General features: G+C 41.9%; 1 protein-coding gene across 1 annotated transcript in view; it reads right to left on the reverse strand.

Moving 5' to 3' along the window:
• Positions 1 to 18,334, reverse strand: part of sorl1 (sortilin-related receptor, L(DLR class) A repeats containing) — a 206,867-nt gene that overhangs the window by 38,702 nt on the left and 149,831 nt on the right. Inside the window, 15 exon segments of the mRNA XM_034169065.1 lie at positions 227 to 361; positions 2,463 to 2,594; positions 2,735 to 2,866; positions 3,501 to 3,611; positions 4,071 to 4,196; positions 4,412 to 4,531; positions 5,428 to 5,550; positions 5,636 to 5,749; positions 5,969 to 6,142; positions 6,541 to 6,679; positions 6,815 to 7,061; positions 10,626 to 10,717; positions 12,536 to 12,667; positions 12,779 to 12,951; positions 13,157 to 13,242. Coding sequence (XP_034024956.1) covers positions 227 to 361; positions 2,463 to 2,594; positions 2,735 to 2,866; positions 3,501 to 3,611; positions 4,071 to 4,196; positions 4,412 to 4,531; positions 5,428 to 5,550; positions 5,636 to 5,749; positions 5,969 to 6,142; positions 6,541 to 6,679; positions 6,815 to 7,061; positions 10,626 to 10,717; positions 12,536 to 12,667; positions 12,779 to 12,951; positions 13,157 to 13,242 — 2,036 coding nt within the window.

The raw sequence follows: 18,334 nt of genomic DNA on the forward strand, positions 1-18,334 counted from the left end.
TTATTTTAAAAAATCATACATTGTGATTTCTGGATTTTTTTTTTTAGATTGTCTCTCACAGTGGACATGCACCTAAGATGAAAATTTCAGACCCCTCCATGATTTCTAAGTGGGAGAACTTGCAAAACCGCAGGGTGTTCAAATACTTATTTTCCTCACTGTATGTGGGAAATTGAGACCTTCTGGGATGCATATCCTTGAAAGTGTGAGTGTTTGGATCGTGAACCTTGACACTGAAGCTCATCGGACCAGTCGCCACAGTCATTCTCGCTGTCACACTTCCACCATGTGGGAATACAGCGTCCGTTCCGACACTCAAACTGGAAATACCTGGAACAGCCTGGAACCTCAGTAGGAGCCGCTGCAAAACACAAAGAGTGAATGCATCAGACATCTTCCAGTTCTGTCTCACAGAAGGACGACACACAGGCAGGCAGGACTGATCCTGTATGTCTAATTACAATAAATGAATATGATTTGATAATCAACACTCAGGCCTCTTGTTAAAGTGAAATCTTGCAACAACTCTACAGCATCTGAGATCCATAACTACTACTATCATTGTCAAATGACTTCCATTTCCAAAGAGGAAAGGTCATTCTGTTTTCATGGACTAACCTGTTAACTATATACTAAAATATAATTTATTTATTTTTTTTGGCCAAAATTCCACATAAAATGCTTTTAATAACTGCTTTCATCTGCCAATAAATTCACAATACTTATGGATGGAAGGATGAGTGACTACGACACAAGACCGAAGCAAAGCCTGATTGGGTTTCTCAACATTTTTAATAGGCAACAGATTGAATCCAAATTAAGATTTTTATAAGGCTTTTAAATGCCTGCTGAGAAAATTTAAGGTCTGTTTCCCAATAAGAACACAAATAGCCAAAAGCACAGAATGACACCAAGACACCAATATTTTGAAAATTCTTGAATCAGAGAACAGTGTAAAGGTTTCTCCAAATTAATCCTTGGTATTCTCGGGCCAATGTTTCAACAATGTTTCAGGCACCAAAATACTCCTGCTTTAAGTGTTGTTGCCAAATGTTGCTCAGAGATCTAAACTGACAAATCCCAGAGTTTGATCAACTGAGCACAGAGGACTAGTAGTGACATAAAAAATGTCAACAATGTCCCTCATATTCACAGCTGGAACATCACGAGCAGCCGTGGCTTTGGAGGCTACTAGGCCAAGTCTTGGAAATGAAAAAACCCAAAATATGTGGTTTTGTAGTTACATGTATCTTAATCAGCTTGAAAGAGACAGAGAGAAAATGAAGAAGTGTCTGCTTTAGCTATATTTGTATAAAATCCTTTGGGACAGGGTTGTGTGGACTTGTGGCCATGCTGAGATCAATCATAAAATAACAGATTACTTCTCTGATTTTGCAGAAATGGTCTGTGTCTGTCACTGACAGGCACAACCAGTCCTAATTTCCAACATCCATCCAACAGGTGGCAGACACGCCTACAGGATTATTACACAAGTAAAGCAAAGGTGCCGTTTGGATTGATGTAGTGCATCAAAGTACACCAGTTTTTAATGAGTTTTTATTTGTAATTTTTGTGAGTTATAAGATGATACCATTAGTTTGTTTTGAGTTATCATCTTAACAAATTGCAGGGGATGGACTCGTTTATCTGGCTGGTCTCCACCCCCTTCGCTGGGGTGGAAAAGGAGGCAAGCGCACACACAGGAAGTGGGGACATTTATTTGTTTGCTGTTCTGCTTTAATTTTGTGTGTCAGTGACAAAACAAAACACTTAACATTGGGGCTAACTCATAAAAGGTTTAACAGCAAAAATTACAACCTTAGACTCTTTGCAGTAACAACAATACAATGTTATTGTACCTCAAGTGCAGCATAATGACATTCATTCTTATTTTTATTTTGAAAAGGCACCAGAAGATATCAACATGCAAACAAAATTTACAAAACACCTTTGACAGTCACCATGGCTACAAGGAAAAATGGCTCGTTAGGTGCCCATCTGACAGAACTGTGGAGTACTAGGCTAAAAAGAAAAACTGTAGATTGCAAGTGGTATAATTTGCCTGCATGAAATGATTAGATCTGTAAAAAATAAATAAATAAATAAAATACACAGTTCGACTGCTTGTTTTCTGGGCTGAACTATGACACAAGTCTACATAAACACTCCCTCAGAATTGTTCAAGCTATTTAAAATGTGCATATCCAAGCTCCCCTTATGCCTGTCAAACGCTACCACTGGTGCACCCATGTCAGAACTGCTGCTCAGCCCCACCGCTATCTATGGGCTTCGCTAGTGTGTTTATCTAATCATCACTCTACAATATCACAAGCAGGTCTCTATGGAGAGTGATTGGGTTGGGGCCTGGACCACAAAATATGTTCTGCTGCTGTGAGCTGTCAGACTGACATCTGTTTAATATCCTGGCCCAGTTCGGCGTGCACATCTGCATAACTCCTCACCACAGTTGGCTTCGTCGGTGTAATCCCCGCAGTCATCCATGCCATCACACTTCCACCCCAGGCTGATGCACATTCCGTTGCCACACTGGAAGCTGTACGCATCACACACTTTTCCAAACTCGGTCGGTGTGGCTGAGAGGAAGCAGAGCGCAGGAAGGTGAGTTCTGTTCCTTTTAGATTGCTTCTGTCAGACTGTGCGACGCCTTAAGAGTGACTGATATGAGCGGACGACACTACAACAGAAGATCTTCAAGTATGTCAGCGTTACTCACCACATCCAGCATATCCTGGGTCCTCATCAGATCCGTCCTCACAGTGTTTGATCCCATCACAAACCAGGGACTGAAACAGACACTGGGCTCGGTTCTTACACACAAACTCCATGTAGCGGGTACACAGGGGGTCTGCGAGACAGACGGACGGCAAAATGGCCATCCTTTACAGCATTTCTTCAACAAAGTCTTAAAACTTGTTCCGGTCATTTCTTATGCGTTACTATGGAAACAGTCGTCATGCAGAGAACTGTGATGACCAAATTTACAAAATCTACCTCAAAACAAATTACGTGTCCAGACGCAAAACCCTCAAAGTCCAAAACAACAAATCTTTAGCTGCAGCCAACACGCTGCTGGCTGCTTAGGGAACTATCAGTGTGCAAAATATTAAAGGATTTGAACATACGAGCTTTATGTGACTGATTAAAATTTTTACTTAATCTAACACTTTTAAGTCCCAATTTTCCTCAATTTAAAAGAATGGACTTAAAGATGTTTGCATCCAGTCTGTCAAAATAGCCATTCATTAACATTTATGGAGTCAAGCGAAAAGGGAAATTAATAATAACAATAATAATAATAATAATAAAGTGACATAATGAGAAATTAACTTGTTTCCAATAATGTCCAATAAAGAGGTTCAGAATTATGGTCAATTTTGGCTACTTTTTTGTAATAATGTTTTAAAGCATCAAGATAAAATACTGTTATTTACCATAATTCTGGACCTTTTTTCCTCATTACTGGACAACATATGACTCACCACAGTTGTTCTCATCAGCGCCATCTGGACACTCCTTGGTGCCGTTGCAGTGGGCGGTGGCTGGCAGACAGGTACCATTGCCACAGCGGAAACCTTTACACTGAGTTCCATCTGGAAACAAATTCAACACAGAATGTGAAACTTTTTGATTTGACTGTCGTGTCAGTTTCACCACTGAGACCAAACAAGTGCACGAACCCACAGCAACCCAAGCAACATTGATAAGCTTACTACAGAGTGAGGCTTTCAGCAGAAGGCTTTTACAAAGTGCAGAGATTGTGACCTTTGGCTTTTTGACCCCAGTTAATATGCTAATAATAATAAGATCACTACTGCTATGGTGACAGCCCCCGCCCCTAACTTGTACTGCTTGTGTTCAAAATTTGGTTAGTTTAAGTCCAAAGGCTCTGGAAATATAATGGCAAAAGGTAACTTTATCCTGGTGTAGTCCTGCTAAGTAAACAACAAACATGACCACTTTGATGAAATTGAGAAGTAGAAGAAGAAGAAGAAGAAGGGGGCAGGACAACAGACAATCTGGCACATCAGCTGGAAGCTCTTCCCACTTACCACAGTGTTGGGGGTCCTCATCTGAGTTGTCCTGACAGTCATCATCACCGTCACACAGCCACCTCTGTGGTATACAGTGACCAGTGCGACACTGGAAGCTATTAGCCTCACATGTATGTTGGCCAACTATTAAAAATCATGAATAAGAAGGGGTTAAAGAAGCCGATGTCTTCTGTCTTCAACACAAAACAAACTCCGTAAAAGTGCTGCTTTAATAACCTTAATGTTCAGCGTTTTGATCAACATTCAAGAAAAGCTCATGAACACTCGTGTTTGCAGATGATGTGCAAATTTACATTCAAAGCCAGTGTATGTGTCAAAGGTCATTGTCAAGACATCACCTGTGCAGTTGGCCTCATCCGACCAGTCTCTGCAGTCATTATCGCCGTCACAGCGCCACGCTTCACGGATACAAACACCTCGAGCACACATAAACTCTCCTGGGCGACACTGGTGTGATTCTGAAGATATTGTATTTTAGCATTAATAAATTAAATTACCAGAAACTGTAGATCAGTCAGCATGCAGTAAACCTGAGTCGTTTGGGAGTCAGAGCAGTTGTCTAGTGTTCCGTAAATTTAATAAGTAAAACAATTTAATTAAACTAAAACTCGTTCCCATTAACAATTTTCATACCCAATTGTTAATGATTTTAGTGGGGAGGATAAAAATAACACAAATACCCAACAGGAGCCAAAATCTGGGTGTAACTGGCAGTAAAAATATAAGATATGCTTAAAAAATTTAATCTGATAAATTGGAATACTCTGGTTGAATTGCTGTAGATCGGTGAACAATCGGGTACAATATGCAGTAATGATGCCCTACTGTTCACCGATACTCCTTTGCAACATGAAACCCATGAAGAGCCTGACACACTCTTCCAAAGAAGACAATTTTGAGATTTTAGCAATGACATTTTAGCTTTTTGGAAAAGTGTGGAGAAAAACATGAAAGTAGCATTTTGTGCACTCACTGGGGCATGTGCAAAAACAGTTGTATAATAGAAATCATATGTAATCATATGAAATTATAATGACAGTTTTTGTAGGACTTCAATCAAAGTGCTAAGTAAGATAAACTCTAATAATAAAAGAAGAAATTGTAATAATAAAAAGTACATTTCAATAATGTACAAAAATTGTATGAAAATAAATTGAATATGATTCACTTCGACTCCAGGAGTGTTTCTGGTCAAGAAAAGAGCAACTAACTGTTACATTATTGTGATAACATAAAGCTAGATCCAGGACCTAATTATTATTCAATCCACCTTTTAAATTTCATTCGTACTCAAATCTAATAAAATTTCCCCAAATCAGCAGGATGTGGATCCGCTCAGAGCGAGGCTTCTTACCACAGTGCTCCTCATCGCTGTTGTCCCCGCAGTCATCATCGTGGTCACATTTGAAGGCCAGCGGGATGCACGAGCCCGACACCACGCAGCGAAACTGGTTGGTGGCGTCACAGGTGGTGGTGGCTGAGAGCGGACAGGACACGCAGTGTTTAAAAAAAAAACTATTTGATTTTGCACTGACCTGAGTGTGACGGCATCTAACACTCACGACACTCCTGTTCGTCACTCATATCGCCGCAGTCGTTGTCGCTGTCACACTTCCAGATGTTGCTGATGCAGCGGCCGTTGGTGCAGCGGTACTGGTTGGCCAAACAGCTGTGCTCTGATTGGAGGGAAACAACTTAATTAGACTGTGTCCTGAGTGGAGCCCAGCAGCAATTCAAATTTTATTGTTCCAGTTGTGTGTTGGGAAGGCAACAGCAAACACTGTGTTTTGATAAAAGACGGTGAGGTAGTACCCATATGTACTAATACTACAAGCCCTGATGATAGCTCAGCGTTGAGGACTCTGACGACTCTGTAATGTGGACTTTGAACTCACCTGTCTTCACGCAGGTATTGTTATTCAGCTGGTAGCCGACGGGACACTGACACTGCGACTGTCCGCTGGGCAGGGTTATCGTCGGAACGCCGTCTGGACAAATGCAGGTGTGCCGGTGTCCGGGCAGAGGAAGACACATCAGGCTGCACGGCTGATCTGCACACGCATTGTGACCTGGTGCAAAACACCTCACTGTCAACTTTTACAACTTTTACACATCGTCCACTGAAGGTGATTCTCCAGTAATTACAGGTCATCCTCACAGGTGGGGATTTGACAACATTCCTCCCAAAGTAGAGCAGTGTCTTTTTTTTTTTTTTTTTTTTGGTGGCCGTATCTAGTACTTTATTTTGAAAATCTGCCAACTTTTCAGAAGCAGTTGTGTCGTCAGTCACTGCAGCCCTGAGACAGGCAGAGCGAATAAATCTGAGGCCTTCCCAGCCTGAGCACACCTTTGTGGATGAAAACTGTAACCAAAACTAGAACCATTTATGGAAATCTTCACCAATTTGACTCTAATTACTCTCTCCAATTTTTCAGTCCTTCTGGCCAATCAGACATCACTTTCTCACCTCTGTTTTTCCCCTTATAGAAGATCTTCAGGTCCATGACTCCAGTCAGTCTGCCAACAAGCAGCTCACTGTTGTGGGAACCGGATTTTGGAGCTTTGTAGATCCCCATTCTGGACCAGTCATCCCAGTACAAATCATTCTATGAAAGCAGAGTGACGGTACTGACAGTAACTGACAGGGATGGTTAGAATCCTAAAACATCTACTGCTTAATTCTATCACAAATTTAAAAAAAAAAAGAGAAAAGTTTAATCATAACAGAAACCCAGTTTCACCTTAAAGACAGCGATGGCATAAGGGTGGGGCAGCCCCTCCAACAGAACCCGGCGCTGCCCCCCAGTGAAGTCGGCCCTCTCGATGCGGTCGCTGTAGGCTTCAGTCCAGTACAGCCAGTGGTCGTCAGCTGTGATTCCATTGGGCCAGCGAACGCCCTGTGACACGATGCAGGAGACGTTGGATGCGTCCATGTAGCTCCGGTAAATACCAGCGGCTCGGTCACCCCAATCTGTCCAGAACATCAGACTGTGGGACATCAAGAGATGGGTACAGTATTAATATATGACATGATTCTTCTAAGAAAAATGAATAAAAATATCCATAAATATCCATCACTGGATAAAAAGTGGAAAGTTCCTCTCCAAAAAAAAAAAAAACGCCTGTTAGGGTGGAGGGGGCAGTGGTGTGCACAGCTAACCAAAAAAGTTAGCGTCTATAACCCCTAATCCGCTAACTAAAAAGTTAACTTTTATAACGCTAAACCAATAAACTCCTAAGAAATTAGTGGAAGTTACAGCTAGCCGCTAACTTTTAGTATTGGCTCGGCTCACTGGCAACAAATAAACCAGTTTCAACTTTTAGCGCTGCAGAAGCTTGGGTAAATTCAATGCAAAGCAATCACAAACCCAAAACAATGAGCCAGTGCTTTGTCGGCTGCTGCAAAGACGTCTCACTTACCTTTCAAGGTGGCAGTGTAGATCAAATGCAAGGCACTTTCACTCATGGTTTCATTTGTAAACAGACTAATTCCAGACAGTTTATCAATACATTAACACCAACTGTCATTGTTACAAAGTGAAAATATCACACTTTTAAAGTAATGCACTAATTCTGAAGGCTTGAGCGTTAAACCGACACAAGCGCCAAAAGGCATTATGGAAAATCAGACTTGTGTCATCACCCCGTTCCCCATCAAAATGCATAGAACACTGCCATCTACTGGATGGGAGTGTGAAAAATTAGAATTGTCAGTTTTACAAATGCCTTTTTTGTTGTTTTTACAAGTGGGAAAAAATATGTATTTACAAATGCATATCTATTTGTAAAAACCAACACAAGTTACAAATTGAAAATTTGTATTTGTGGATCACAAAACGTGTGCAAATCAAGGACTATTTGTAGATCACCCTCTGTGCATTTGCAGGTATTAATGAGACAAATTTAACTCCATAACAAGTGTCTTTTCACTTAAAAAAGGTAAAGGTTTGCATGTACACACAGTCTTTTAAAGCAGACACACTGTTAATCATAATGCATTGCAGAAATGCATTATAGTGCAGCAGATAACCAAAAAAAAACAAAAAAAAAAAAAAAAAAAAACACTTCAGTTAGTGACAAAAGCATAAAATTTGGTGTAAAATTTGGTGCTGGGGTGGCCTCTGGAAATATGTCCCATGTTTCCAAGCTGTTTTCTTTCCTTTGTTTCTAAAGGCAGAGACCACATCACAACCCATGAAAGCATGGAAAAACAGCATTCCTGTGGCTTTTTCTTGGCCAACACTGCTGTATAGGTCATGAATGGGAATCCAGCGAAGGTTCTGACCCTGGTCGAATGCAAGCCGTAGCTGCTGTAGACCCATGCCTTGGAGAGTTGTGAAGACACTCAAACCAATGACTAGAACATCTGTGTTATTGGCTTTGACCATAACAGATTTGCTGCTCTGTCCTACAGCATACCTGGCATGGACAAAGAGGTGGCTGTCATGAGTGCAATCATCCAGTGTTAGAAGATTCACTTTGTGGTTGCTAATACCTTTCTTCCTTTGGTCACAATCACCAAACTGGGTGTAGGCATTTGGGCAATTTTGTCTGCAAGGAAGCAAAACAGTTCAGACTTGTTCTCATTTTTTCTGAGGAAGGTTTGCCAGTTTGAAGGAACAGTGTTCTTGTCTGTAACCTTGCGCCTTTCCCCAGATCCCCTTTTGGATCTTGTATCTGCTTTCAGACTTGATGCACTATAAACATCAAACACAACATGTGTTGCCTTGTATTCACTAGCATATGTACTAATCCTTGGCAAGAAGTCAAGATTAGCATAGCCTGCAAAGGTCTTTGTCCTTTTTGGTGGGAGTGCATGGACCAAAGCTGAGCCATCGATGATGATGTCTTCTGCCTTTGGCTCTTGGTCTGGAAGTGAGACAAGTTTCTCGAGGATGGAAGTGAGATGGGTTTTCTGACAACTATAGATCTTTCCCGCCTCACTCAAAGTAGCAGAGGACATTTGATTTTCATGTTGAAAGAATTCCTGGAGGTCACATTCTCTACTCTGACAGGAGATGAATAGCCTGGAGAAAAGCTGACATTCATCTTTGAGCAGCTTCTGTTTTGAGGGCTCTGCAACAGGCTTATCTTGAGAAAGGAAGCTCAGTCTGTTTTTCTTGATAGGCTCATAGAATGAGGTTGGGTTTTCTGCCAAGCCTTTCACAAAGTCTTGGTACTGTGTTTGGCCTTTTTCCAAGTGGGTGTGAACAAGCTCTGCAGAGCTTGGATGGACTACATCTTTGGTGTCTAGTGTGAGCAAATCTGAACTGTCATCCTGAATGAAGCTTCCTAGATTTTCCAGAGCATGAGACAGTTTCTGTACTCTTTCAAGGAATGTCTGTTGTGCATGTGGGGTCTGTTCATGGTGAAGAGAGTGACTTTGTGCCTTGGTTCTGCACTGACATTCACTCCTCTAAACTAAACTTTTATTATAATACCACCATCTAACTTGTATATATACATGTATTGACAGCTATACAGATGTATGTGGCAATGAACAGTGTGTACCACTAATTTTAAAGAAAACTTTTTCAGAGGAGACATAACACACCGAAATTGTGGGTTTTCGTTGCGATATTTGATTCAGTCCTCATTTTAAAAAGCTGTAGACAATTATTAACATAAATGCATTGTGCAATGGTTTATTGGAACTCTTTGAAGTACATAAAAGGAAAAAAATTGTTGAAAAACATGAACAGAGACAAATGATGCCCAAATTAGGAATTTGCTCGGCGGCCATCTTGAAAATCGGCAGCCATCTTTACATTTTGAGTGGCCATAAAGTGAATATTAAAAAAAAATAGCCTCTGAAGAACACATGTACCAAATTTGAGACTTTTGTCACAAACTGAAATGTTCTGGTGAAAATTTGTATTTATCTGCTGCACTGTTATGGGAGTTTGGGGTTTGTTTGTTTTTTTAATGTTATTATTGTAGTACATATTAGTTTAGGAGTTTTGTTAGCATCATAGATTTGTTGTGTTTTTATAGTTCAAGTTTTATAGCTCCTGGAAAAAGAAAATAGCCCATCAACATTTTTATGACACTATGCATACAGACATGACTTTGATAAATCTGCTTTGATGTCAAGATATAAACAGAGGTGCACAAAAATATATATTAATACCAAACTGTGTATTATACAAAAAAAAAAAATATATATATATATATATATATATATTTTTTTTTTTTTTTTTTTTTTTTTTTGTAGACACACGTCTTGAATGAGGAGCTATTTGGACTTGAGATTGCATTTATTTGTTTCTTTTCCTATTTTGGGAGATGTGATGATATATACTGGAACTTGTCTTCTTATTGATCCTTTTGAATGGTACAAATTTTGTGTTGTCTTGTGTTATCATGTGGACCCCAGGAAGAACAGTCTTCACTATGGTGATGACTAATGGGTATACATGTGTACTAAGTTCGGTGAAAATTGAACTGAAAATGTAAATATCGTAAATATTAACTTGGTATAATTTGGCAAAGGGACCTGGGGGGGCAGACAGACAGACGCAGGCTGCTGAGATCAGGGTGTGATCCGAGTACCTCTCTCCTGGCAGCAGGACAAGCGCTCGGGGATGTTCCAGGATGGACGAGTTGAGCAAAGTGTGACGTAGGTCACCATCAGCGTTAGAAACCTGTAAAACATATCAATCATCAAAATCTTTCTCCTGATGTGTGTGGTACTAAACTGAAGATGAAACATGCAGATCAGAGTTTCTAATGGCAGATCAAAAACAAGGTGTAATCACTTTGTGTTGAAAAATTATTAAAAAAAACAAGGACAACCAATCACCTTCTTTTGCTACCAATCTAATTCCAAATCCACAACTGCAGCATAACTATCATCCATTAAAAATAATAATGAAAGGCATCAGAGGGCTGATGCATGCTCTACACATCACAATATAAATATACATCTGTCTCTAATGGTGTTCATGACTATGTATGACTTCATCATATGACGTATGTGTTATGAACAGGGTTGGGTAGGATTACTTTGAAATGTAATCCAAAAGTAATCAGATTACAAATAATCCAAATGTATGTACATACATACATATATGTAATCCACGTGTATTCTTTCAAAGTAATCCTACCCAACCTGTTATGTGGGCCGCTGAAGAGGAGGTACTGCTGGCCCACCACCACCAGAGGGCGCCCTGCTTGGAGTGCGAGCTCCAAGCACAAGAGGGCGCCAGACCCAGAGGAAGTGACAGCTGTCACTCATCGCACCAGCTGTCACTCATCTACACCAATACATAAGCCGGACTGCAACTCCACCTCCCCGCCGAGAAATCGACTACCAAGAGGTAATTTCTCTGCTGACTGACACTTTGTGTAATAATCTGAACTTCTGTTGCAGCCGTTTTCCTGGAGTGTTGCCTTGTCTGTGGGATTGGCGTTTGGTGTGACAGCGACGGCTTCGCCTCACACCCCAACCCAGATAAGTGGTTAACCAGGAGCTGCACGAGTGTGTGATTGGAGGTGGAGGTGCTCCCTCCTAACTGTGTACAGACTGTGGACTACTGAGTGTGCGGACTCACACTCATTCATCTTGTCTCTGCTTTCTGCCAGCAGTACCAGGGTCGACAGCCGAAGACAGAGGCCACCTGGGGACGCGGGACTTGGCGGCTCCGGTGTTCTTCAGACCGTTGGTGGTGGAAGCCGTGTGGGACGCGGCTTCTCTCTCGTCGGGGGTCTTCTATCTTCGAGCCTGCCCACACGTCACCTGGTGTTAATTGACTTTACAAATTTTGTGTATTTAGTTGTGTGTTGTCACAACATTAAATTGTTACTTTTTGGCTTATTCATTGTCCGTTCTTTAGCGCCCCCTGTTGTGGGTCCGTGCTACGACACCTTCCCAACACAACCTTGGTTATGAAGTCATACATACCCATCAATCACAAATATTTTGCTGATCATCCATCTACAGCTCTTGGTTGTTGACATATTAAAAAAAAGGCATTTTTTGGACCAAGTTTTCCTTGTCCTTTGACCAAACTATGCCATAATCTAATCACCTAAAGTTATCTAGACAAGTACTATTCTCACCATGTTCGAAGGAAATCCATCCACCCATTTTTGAGTTATCTTGTCCACAAACACACACGTCAGTGAAAACAATACTGTGCTATTGCAGCTTTGCAAAGGAATTACATTTACACTTTGCATAGTGTTCTACTATGTCAAATATTTGTGATGGAAGTTTAGAAATTTGAGGTTGTTGTACCTGAGCTGAAACAGACAACGGTAAAAATGTTTGTTTTATCTTCTCAGATTGCTGCTACTATGAGTTTGTGGTGAGCTGACTGAAAGGCATATGGAAGATGTCCTGAACATCAGCAGTATGTTGACATACGGGTCTGATGCTATCTGCTACATTTGTACCCCAGATGTTAACAAATGTGGAAGGCTTTCAGGTGAATGACTGCAAACAAAGTTATCTAAAATACCTCAATCTTCCGCGCTCCTGCATCAACCCAGTAAAGCAGCCTGCTGATGGGGTCAAAGGTCAGGGCCTCCACGTTCTGCAGATCTTTCCTCACGATGATCTCCTGACCGGTGCTGCCGTTCAGACACAGTCGCTGCAGGAGGCCAGAAGAAAAACAGCCGAGGTGAACATCAAAGGACAACGTCTGATGCGGCAGCAGGTTCAAGACAACGGCACGAAACCTCACTAGACCAGGTACACTTACCTGTATGGTGTCCAGAGAAATGTCAGCCCAGTACAGACAGTTCCTGTCATAGTCAAAGTCCAGAGCCACCGCCTCCCTGAGACCTGACAGAGGCAGAACCTGGTCCATGCCAGTGGCCAGGTCGTAGCGATGGATGGAATTCCTGACGGCGTACAGGATGAACTCGTTACTCTCTGCAACACCACAGAAGAGGAAAAAAATAATTTTAATATTCTGCTCTCAAACACCATCATGCCTTTAAATCACACAAATCAATTCATCGTCCTCATCTTTCCTCCATGTCCCGAATCATAAACATCCCCTCAATATGTATTCAGTGCACATCTCAACAGAGAGGCGTGAGACGCATTTTAAAGCTTTAACGAGCTCCACGTTTACCTCCGACGGGACACGGCAGCATCTCTCCGTCCAGTCTGGACTCCACGTCTCCTCCGCTGCAGCTGTCTCCTGCCACCTTCCTGTAGCTGCAGCACCAAGAAGACACAAAGCTGCTTTCTCATCTACTGGACACTTGGTGGCGCTCTCACCAAACAGGTCAAACAGGATTATTACTGAACTACTTTCGTCGAGCACAGTGAATTTTTACCAATGAGAGGTTTAGGGTGTCTAAAAGCTAAAAAGTGTATATTTAACTGCAAAACAAGCAGTGTATTTCTTAGATCTCAGGCATCATTTAAACTCCAACCACATACAGTAACTTCATTTTATGCTAAAAGATGAATAAATCAATAAATCTTCCATTTAAAGCAGCAAGAACCAATTATGGCCATTCCACTGTGTTAATGATTTCATTATTGACACATCATTTATTTATTATTTTACTTCCAAGGCCCTGGGAACATCTTAGAAGAAAGTACAAAATCTTAAAATCAATAAATGAAAATATAAAATATTACATTTAAAGGGCATGTTATCCTCCTGAGAACCCCTGTCCACGTACGGGGACATTTCATTTGCAAAATCAAAGCTCGGGATCTGGATGTTAAAGGATCTTGACAGCTGTGCCATATTGTCCATTCTTGGTATTTTCATTTTATTATCAATGCACTGCTCACAATATGTTCCTCCCACAAGACCGGTGCAGCCAATGGCGAGGCAGATTTCCTAAAGCAGAGTATCCGTCTCCATCTCGCCCTGTTCTCTGCCTCTTCTTCTGTCACACCAACCACCTGCATGTCCAACCTCACCAAATCTATAGACCTCCTCTCCTACGACCGAGGATGGTGGCTTCATCCTCAGCATCCTTCTCCCTACATACCCTCCTCTGTGCATGTCTGAAGAGCAGGTAGCTGCGGATAATTTGCTGGCCTGCCAATATGCAGACCTGGGTTTGAATCCCACCAATGCTACCTGTCTGTATCCTTGGACAAGACATTTAATCTACATCGTCTCATTCCACCAAGCTGTAAATGGGTACCGGTCTTGACTGGGGAAGTAACATGCGTCAGACTGGGATCCCATCCAGGAGGAGGCATAGACTCAGATCTGCTTCACAATAGAGAATCCGGAGAAGAGCACAGGTACCAATGGTCCTGTGCTGTACAATAGGACCGAATTCTATACATGTCCAAACCAATCTCACCTCTCAATCTCACCTCAATGAACAAAAATAATAAATTCAGCTAATTCCGCACAACATACAAAAGGCAACTTATTTCTATCTTTAATTGTGACACTTCAACAAATAAAAAATCATGAACAGATCAGCGTGTTTTGAAAGCTCATAACACAGTGGCCACACAGGAACTTTTTGTAACTACAGGGGACACTTTTATTCTCATGAGCCATGTCGAGATGAGCTGTATGTTACTACTTGTGTAGATCCTTCAGCTCTAGAACTAAATCCAAAAATTTAAAATCAAATTTATTCATTTATATAGCGCCAATTCACAATGAAATCGTCTCAAGGCACTTCACACTTTTTTTTTTTTTTGCCAGCTTGCACTCGGCCGAGACGGACGCATTTTTCTCTTCTCCCTCCCTCCTTATCTTTCCTGCTTCTGTGGTGTGTTGTCTGTGAGGCTGCAGCTTTGCTCTTCTGGAAACAACAAAAATGGATCTGTTAAAGTGGTCTCTGAATGCAAATGACACTATTTTTTCCACAAGCCATTCGGGGGCGGAGGACCTGACCTGTCCTGCCGGGACGCATGTCAACGGTTACGTGATGGACTCATGAAGGAGATGGCAGGTCATGTGCCTTTACACGCTTTCTGTGGAGGACGTCGAAGATGTGTATATATTTGGCTTGGTGGTGACCGGCTTTCTGCTGCGTGGAGCGGGCATGGCGCTGGTTTACCGGAAAATTAAGAAAGTGGAGGCAGCATTAATTGGGCCGTCCAGGCTGCCCTACATGATTGATTCAATTGGGAAGGCAGTGGCTGCGCAGTCGGCGGGTGTTAACCGCACGCTGGAAAACATCTCGGGCAGGATTGCAGCTCTGGAAACCCGCTTTGACCGTCAGTAAAGACCACATCCTACATTCAGATGTATTGAGAGCCACTCTGTTCTCAGAACTGTGGAATCTTTCAGGCGTCTGCTAATCTGGATATTAATTTGGCTTCCCCAAACACAGCTGCACTTCAAGGCCGCTGTGATAAAAAACCTCCTCAAGAAGATCAACACTTAAGCCTCGCTCCCTGGTCATCCTCCTCCCCTCAGCTTCTCCAGCTCTGACGTTGACTGTGGACAGTGGACTGCTCAGGGCTGAGCCCCTCCCCCTTCCAGGATTGTCGGACAAGGCAGTTGACGGCGCCTAATAGGCTGCCTCCGGAGTGTTCTGATAAACTGGACCTTCAAATCTCGGTTGTCGTCCTGCGCCTTTGTTTGTCTGTGTGATTATTGTTTTTCTGTGCTGATGGGGGTTTTTTTCCTCATTGCTGCTGTGTAACGCAGCGGCTATGAGGGTTTTTTCCTCTTTCTTCCCTCGTGTGTGCTTTTTTATATGTGTTTATGTACCGGGCCGGCCTATGTGTGTTGTGTGTTATGTGTCTGTCGTTTGTTATGGGTCGGTCTTGGTTTGCTCAGCCCTGCTGTTGACCAAGGCAGGGATGTACATCTGGAGCTGGTCCCCGGGCGCCTAATGGCGACTTCTGCTCCTAATTGGCAATTAGGATGGGTTAAATGCAGTAGACACATTTCATTGTGCAGGGAACATGTTCTTTTGTGAATATAACAATAAAATCTTTTGAATCCTTTGAATCCTTGACACAACATAAAACAAAAAAGTTGAATTAAAAATTTAAAACACAATAAAAAGACGACCATAAAAGAATACAAGAATAAAAACACATCATAACACTAATGATAAAAAAGGGAAAACAAATGAGTCTTTAAACGTGACTTGAAAGTCTCCACAGTATCAGACTGCCGAATGTGTGCCGGGAGATCATTCCACAGAGCTGGGGCACGGTAGGAGAAAGCTCAGTGACCGGCAGACTTTTTATTCACCCTGGGAATACATAGAAGTCCTGCACCCTGAGAACGCAGGGCCCGAGCTGGTACATAGAGGCTTACCAGGTCGCCAGATAGGGAGGTGCAAGTCCATGAACAATTTTATAAACTAATAACAGTACTTTAAAATCCAATCTTGCAGCAACTGGAAGCCAGTGCAGGGACGGCAGAACGGGCGTAATGTGGTCAAACTTTCTGCTTTGTGTCAAAAGTCTGGCAGCAGCATTTTGAACCAGTTGAAGACCCCTAATCCTGGACTGCGGTAAGCCACAAAATAGAGAATTACAATAGTACAATCTAGAAGAGACAAATGCATGAATCAAAGTCTCAGCATCAGCCATAGACAGGATGGGATGAATCTTCGCTATATTTCATAAATGGAAGAAAGCAGTCCTCATAATGTCTCTAATGTGGAGATCAAAGGACAACGTAGGATAAAAAATTACTCCAAGGTTCCTCACTTTATCTGTATGATGTATAACACATGAACCTAAGCTAAGTGCTAGCTGATCAAATTGATGCTGATACCTCGCTGGACCAAGAACCATAACTTCAGTCTGATCAGAATTTAAAAGTAGGAAGTTACTAGACATCCACATTCTTACTGATGCAAGGCAATCTTCCAAAGATTTTATGTGAATGAGATGACCAGCAGTTATTGGCATGTACAATTGAGTGTCATCAGCATAGCAATGAAAGGGAATCCCAAAGCGCCACAGTATATTCCCAAGGGGTGCTACATGAATCAAATCAAATCAATTTTATTTATATAGCGCCAAATCACAACAAACAGTTGCCCCAAGGCGCTTTACATTGTAAGGCAAAGCCATACAATAATTACGGAAAAACCCCAACAGTCAAAACGACCCCCTGTGAGCAAGCAATTGGCGACAGTGGGAAGGAAAAACTCCCTTTTAACAGGAAGAAACCTCCAGCAGAACCAGGCTCAGGAAGGGGCAGTCTTTTGCTGGGACTGGTTGGGGCTGAGGGAGAGAACCAGGAAAAAGACATGCTGTGGAGGGGAGCAGAGATCTATCACTAATGATTAAATGCAGAGTGGTGCATACAGAGCAAAAAGAGAAAGAAACACTCAGTGCATCATGGGAACCCCCCAGCAGTCTAAGTCTATAGCAGCATAACTAAGGGATGGTTCAGGGTCACCTGATCCAGCCCTAACTATAAGCTTTAGCAAAAAGGAAAGTTTTAAGCCTAATCTTAAAAGTAGAGAGGGTGTCTGTCTCCCTGATCCGAATTGGGAGCTGGTTCCACAGGAGAGGAGCCTGAAAGCTGAAGGCTCTGCCTCCCATTCTACTCTTACAAACCCTAGGAACTACAAGTAAGCCTGCAGTCTGAGAGCGAAGCGCTCTATTGGGGTGATATGGTACTATGAGGTCCCTAAGATAAGATGGGACCTGATTATTCAAAACCTTATAAGTAAGAAGAAGAATTTTAAATTCTATTCTAGAATTAACAGGAAGCCAATGAAGAGAGGCCAATATGGGTGAGATATGCTCTCTCCTTCTTGTCCCTGTCAGTACTCTAGCTGCAGCATTTTGAATTAACTGAAGGCTTTTCAGGGAACTTTTAGGACAACCTGATAATAATGAATTATAATAGTCCAGCCTAGAGGAAATAAATGCATGAATTAGTTTTTCAGCATCACTCTGAGATAAGACCTTTCTAATTTTAGAGATATTGCGCAAATGCAAAAAAGCAGTCCTACATATTTGTTTAACATGGGCATTGAATGACATATCCTGATCAAAAATGACTCCAAGATTTCTCACAGTATTACCAGAGGTCAGGGTAATGCCATCCAGAGTAAGGATCTGGTTAGACACCATGTTTCTAAGATTTGTGGGGCCAAGTACAATAACTTCAGTTTTATCTGAGTTTAAAAGTAGGAAATTAGAGGTCATCCATGTCTTTATGTCTGTAAGACAATCCTGCAGTTTAGCTAATTGGTGTGTGTCCTCTGGCTTCATGGATAGATAAAGCTGGGTATCATCTGCGTAACAATTAAACTTTAAGCAATGCTTTCTAATAATACTGCCTCAGGGAAGCATGTATAAAGTGAATAAAATTGGTCCTAGCACAGAACCTTGT

The sequence above is a fragment of the Thalassophryne amazonica genome, chromosome 4 (genome assembly GCF_902500255.1).
Source record: "Thalassophryne amazonica chromosome 4, fThaAma1.1, whole genome shotgun sequence".
NCBI classification, from domain to species: domain Eukaryota; kingdom Metazoa; phylum Chordata; class Actinopteri; order Batrachoidiformes; family Batrachoididae; genus Thalassophryne; species Thalassophryne amazonica.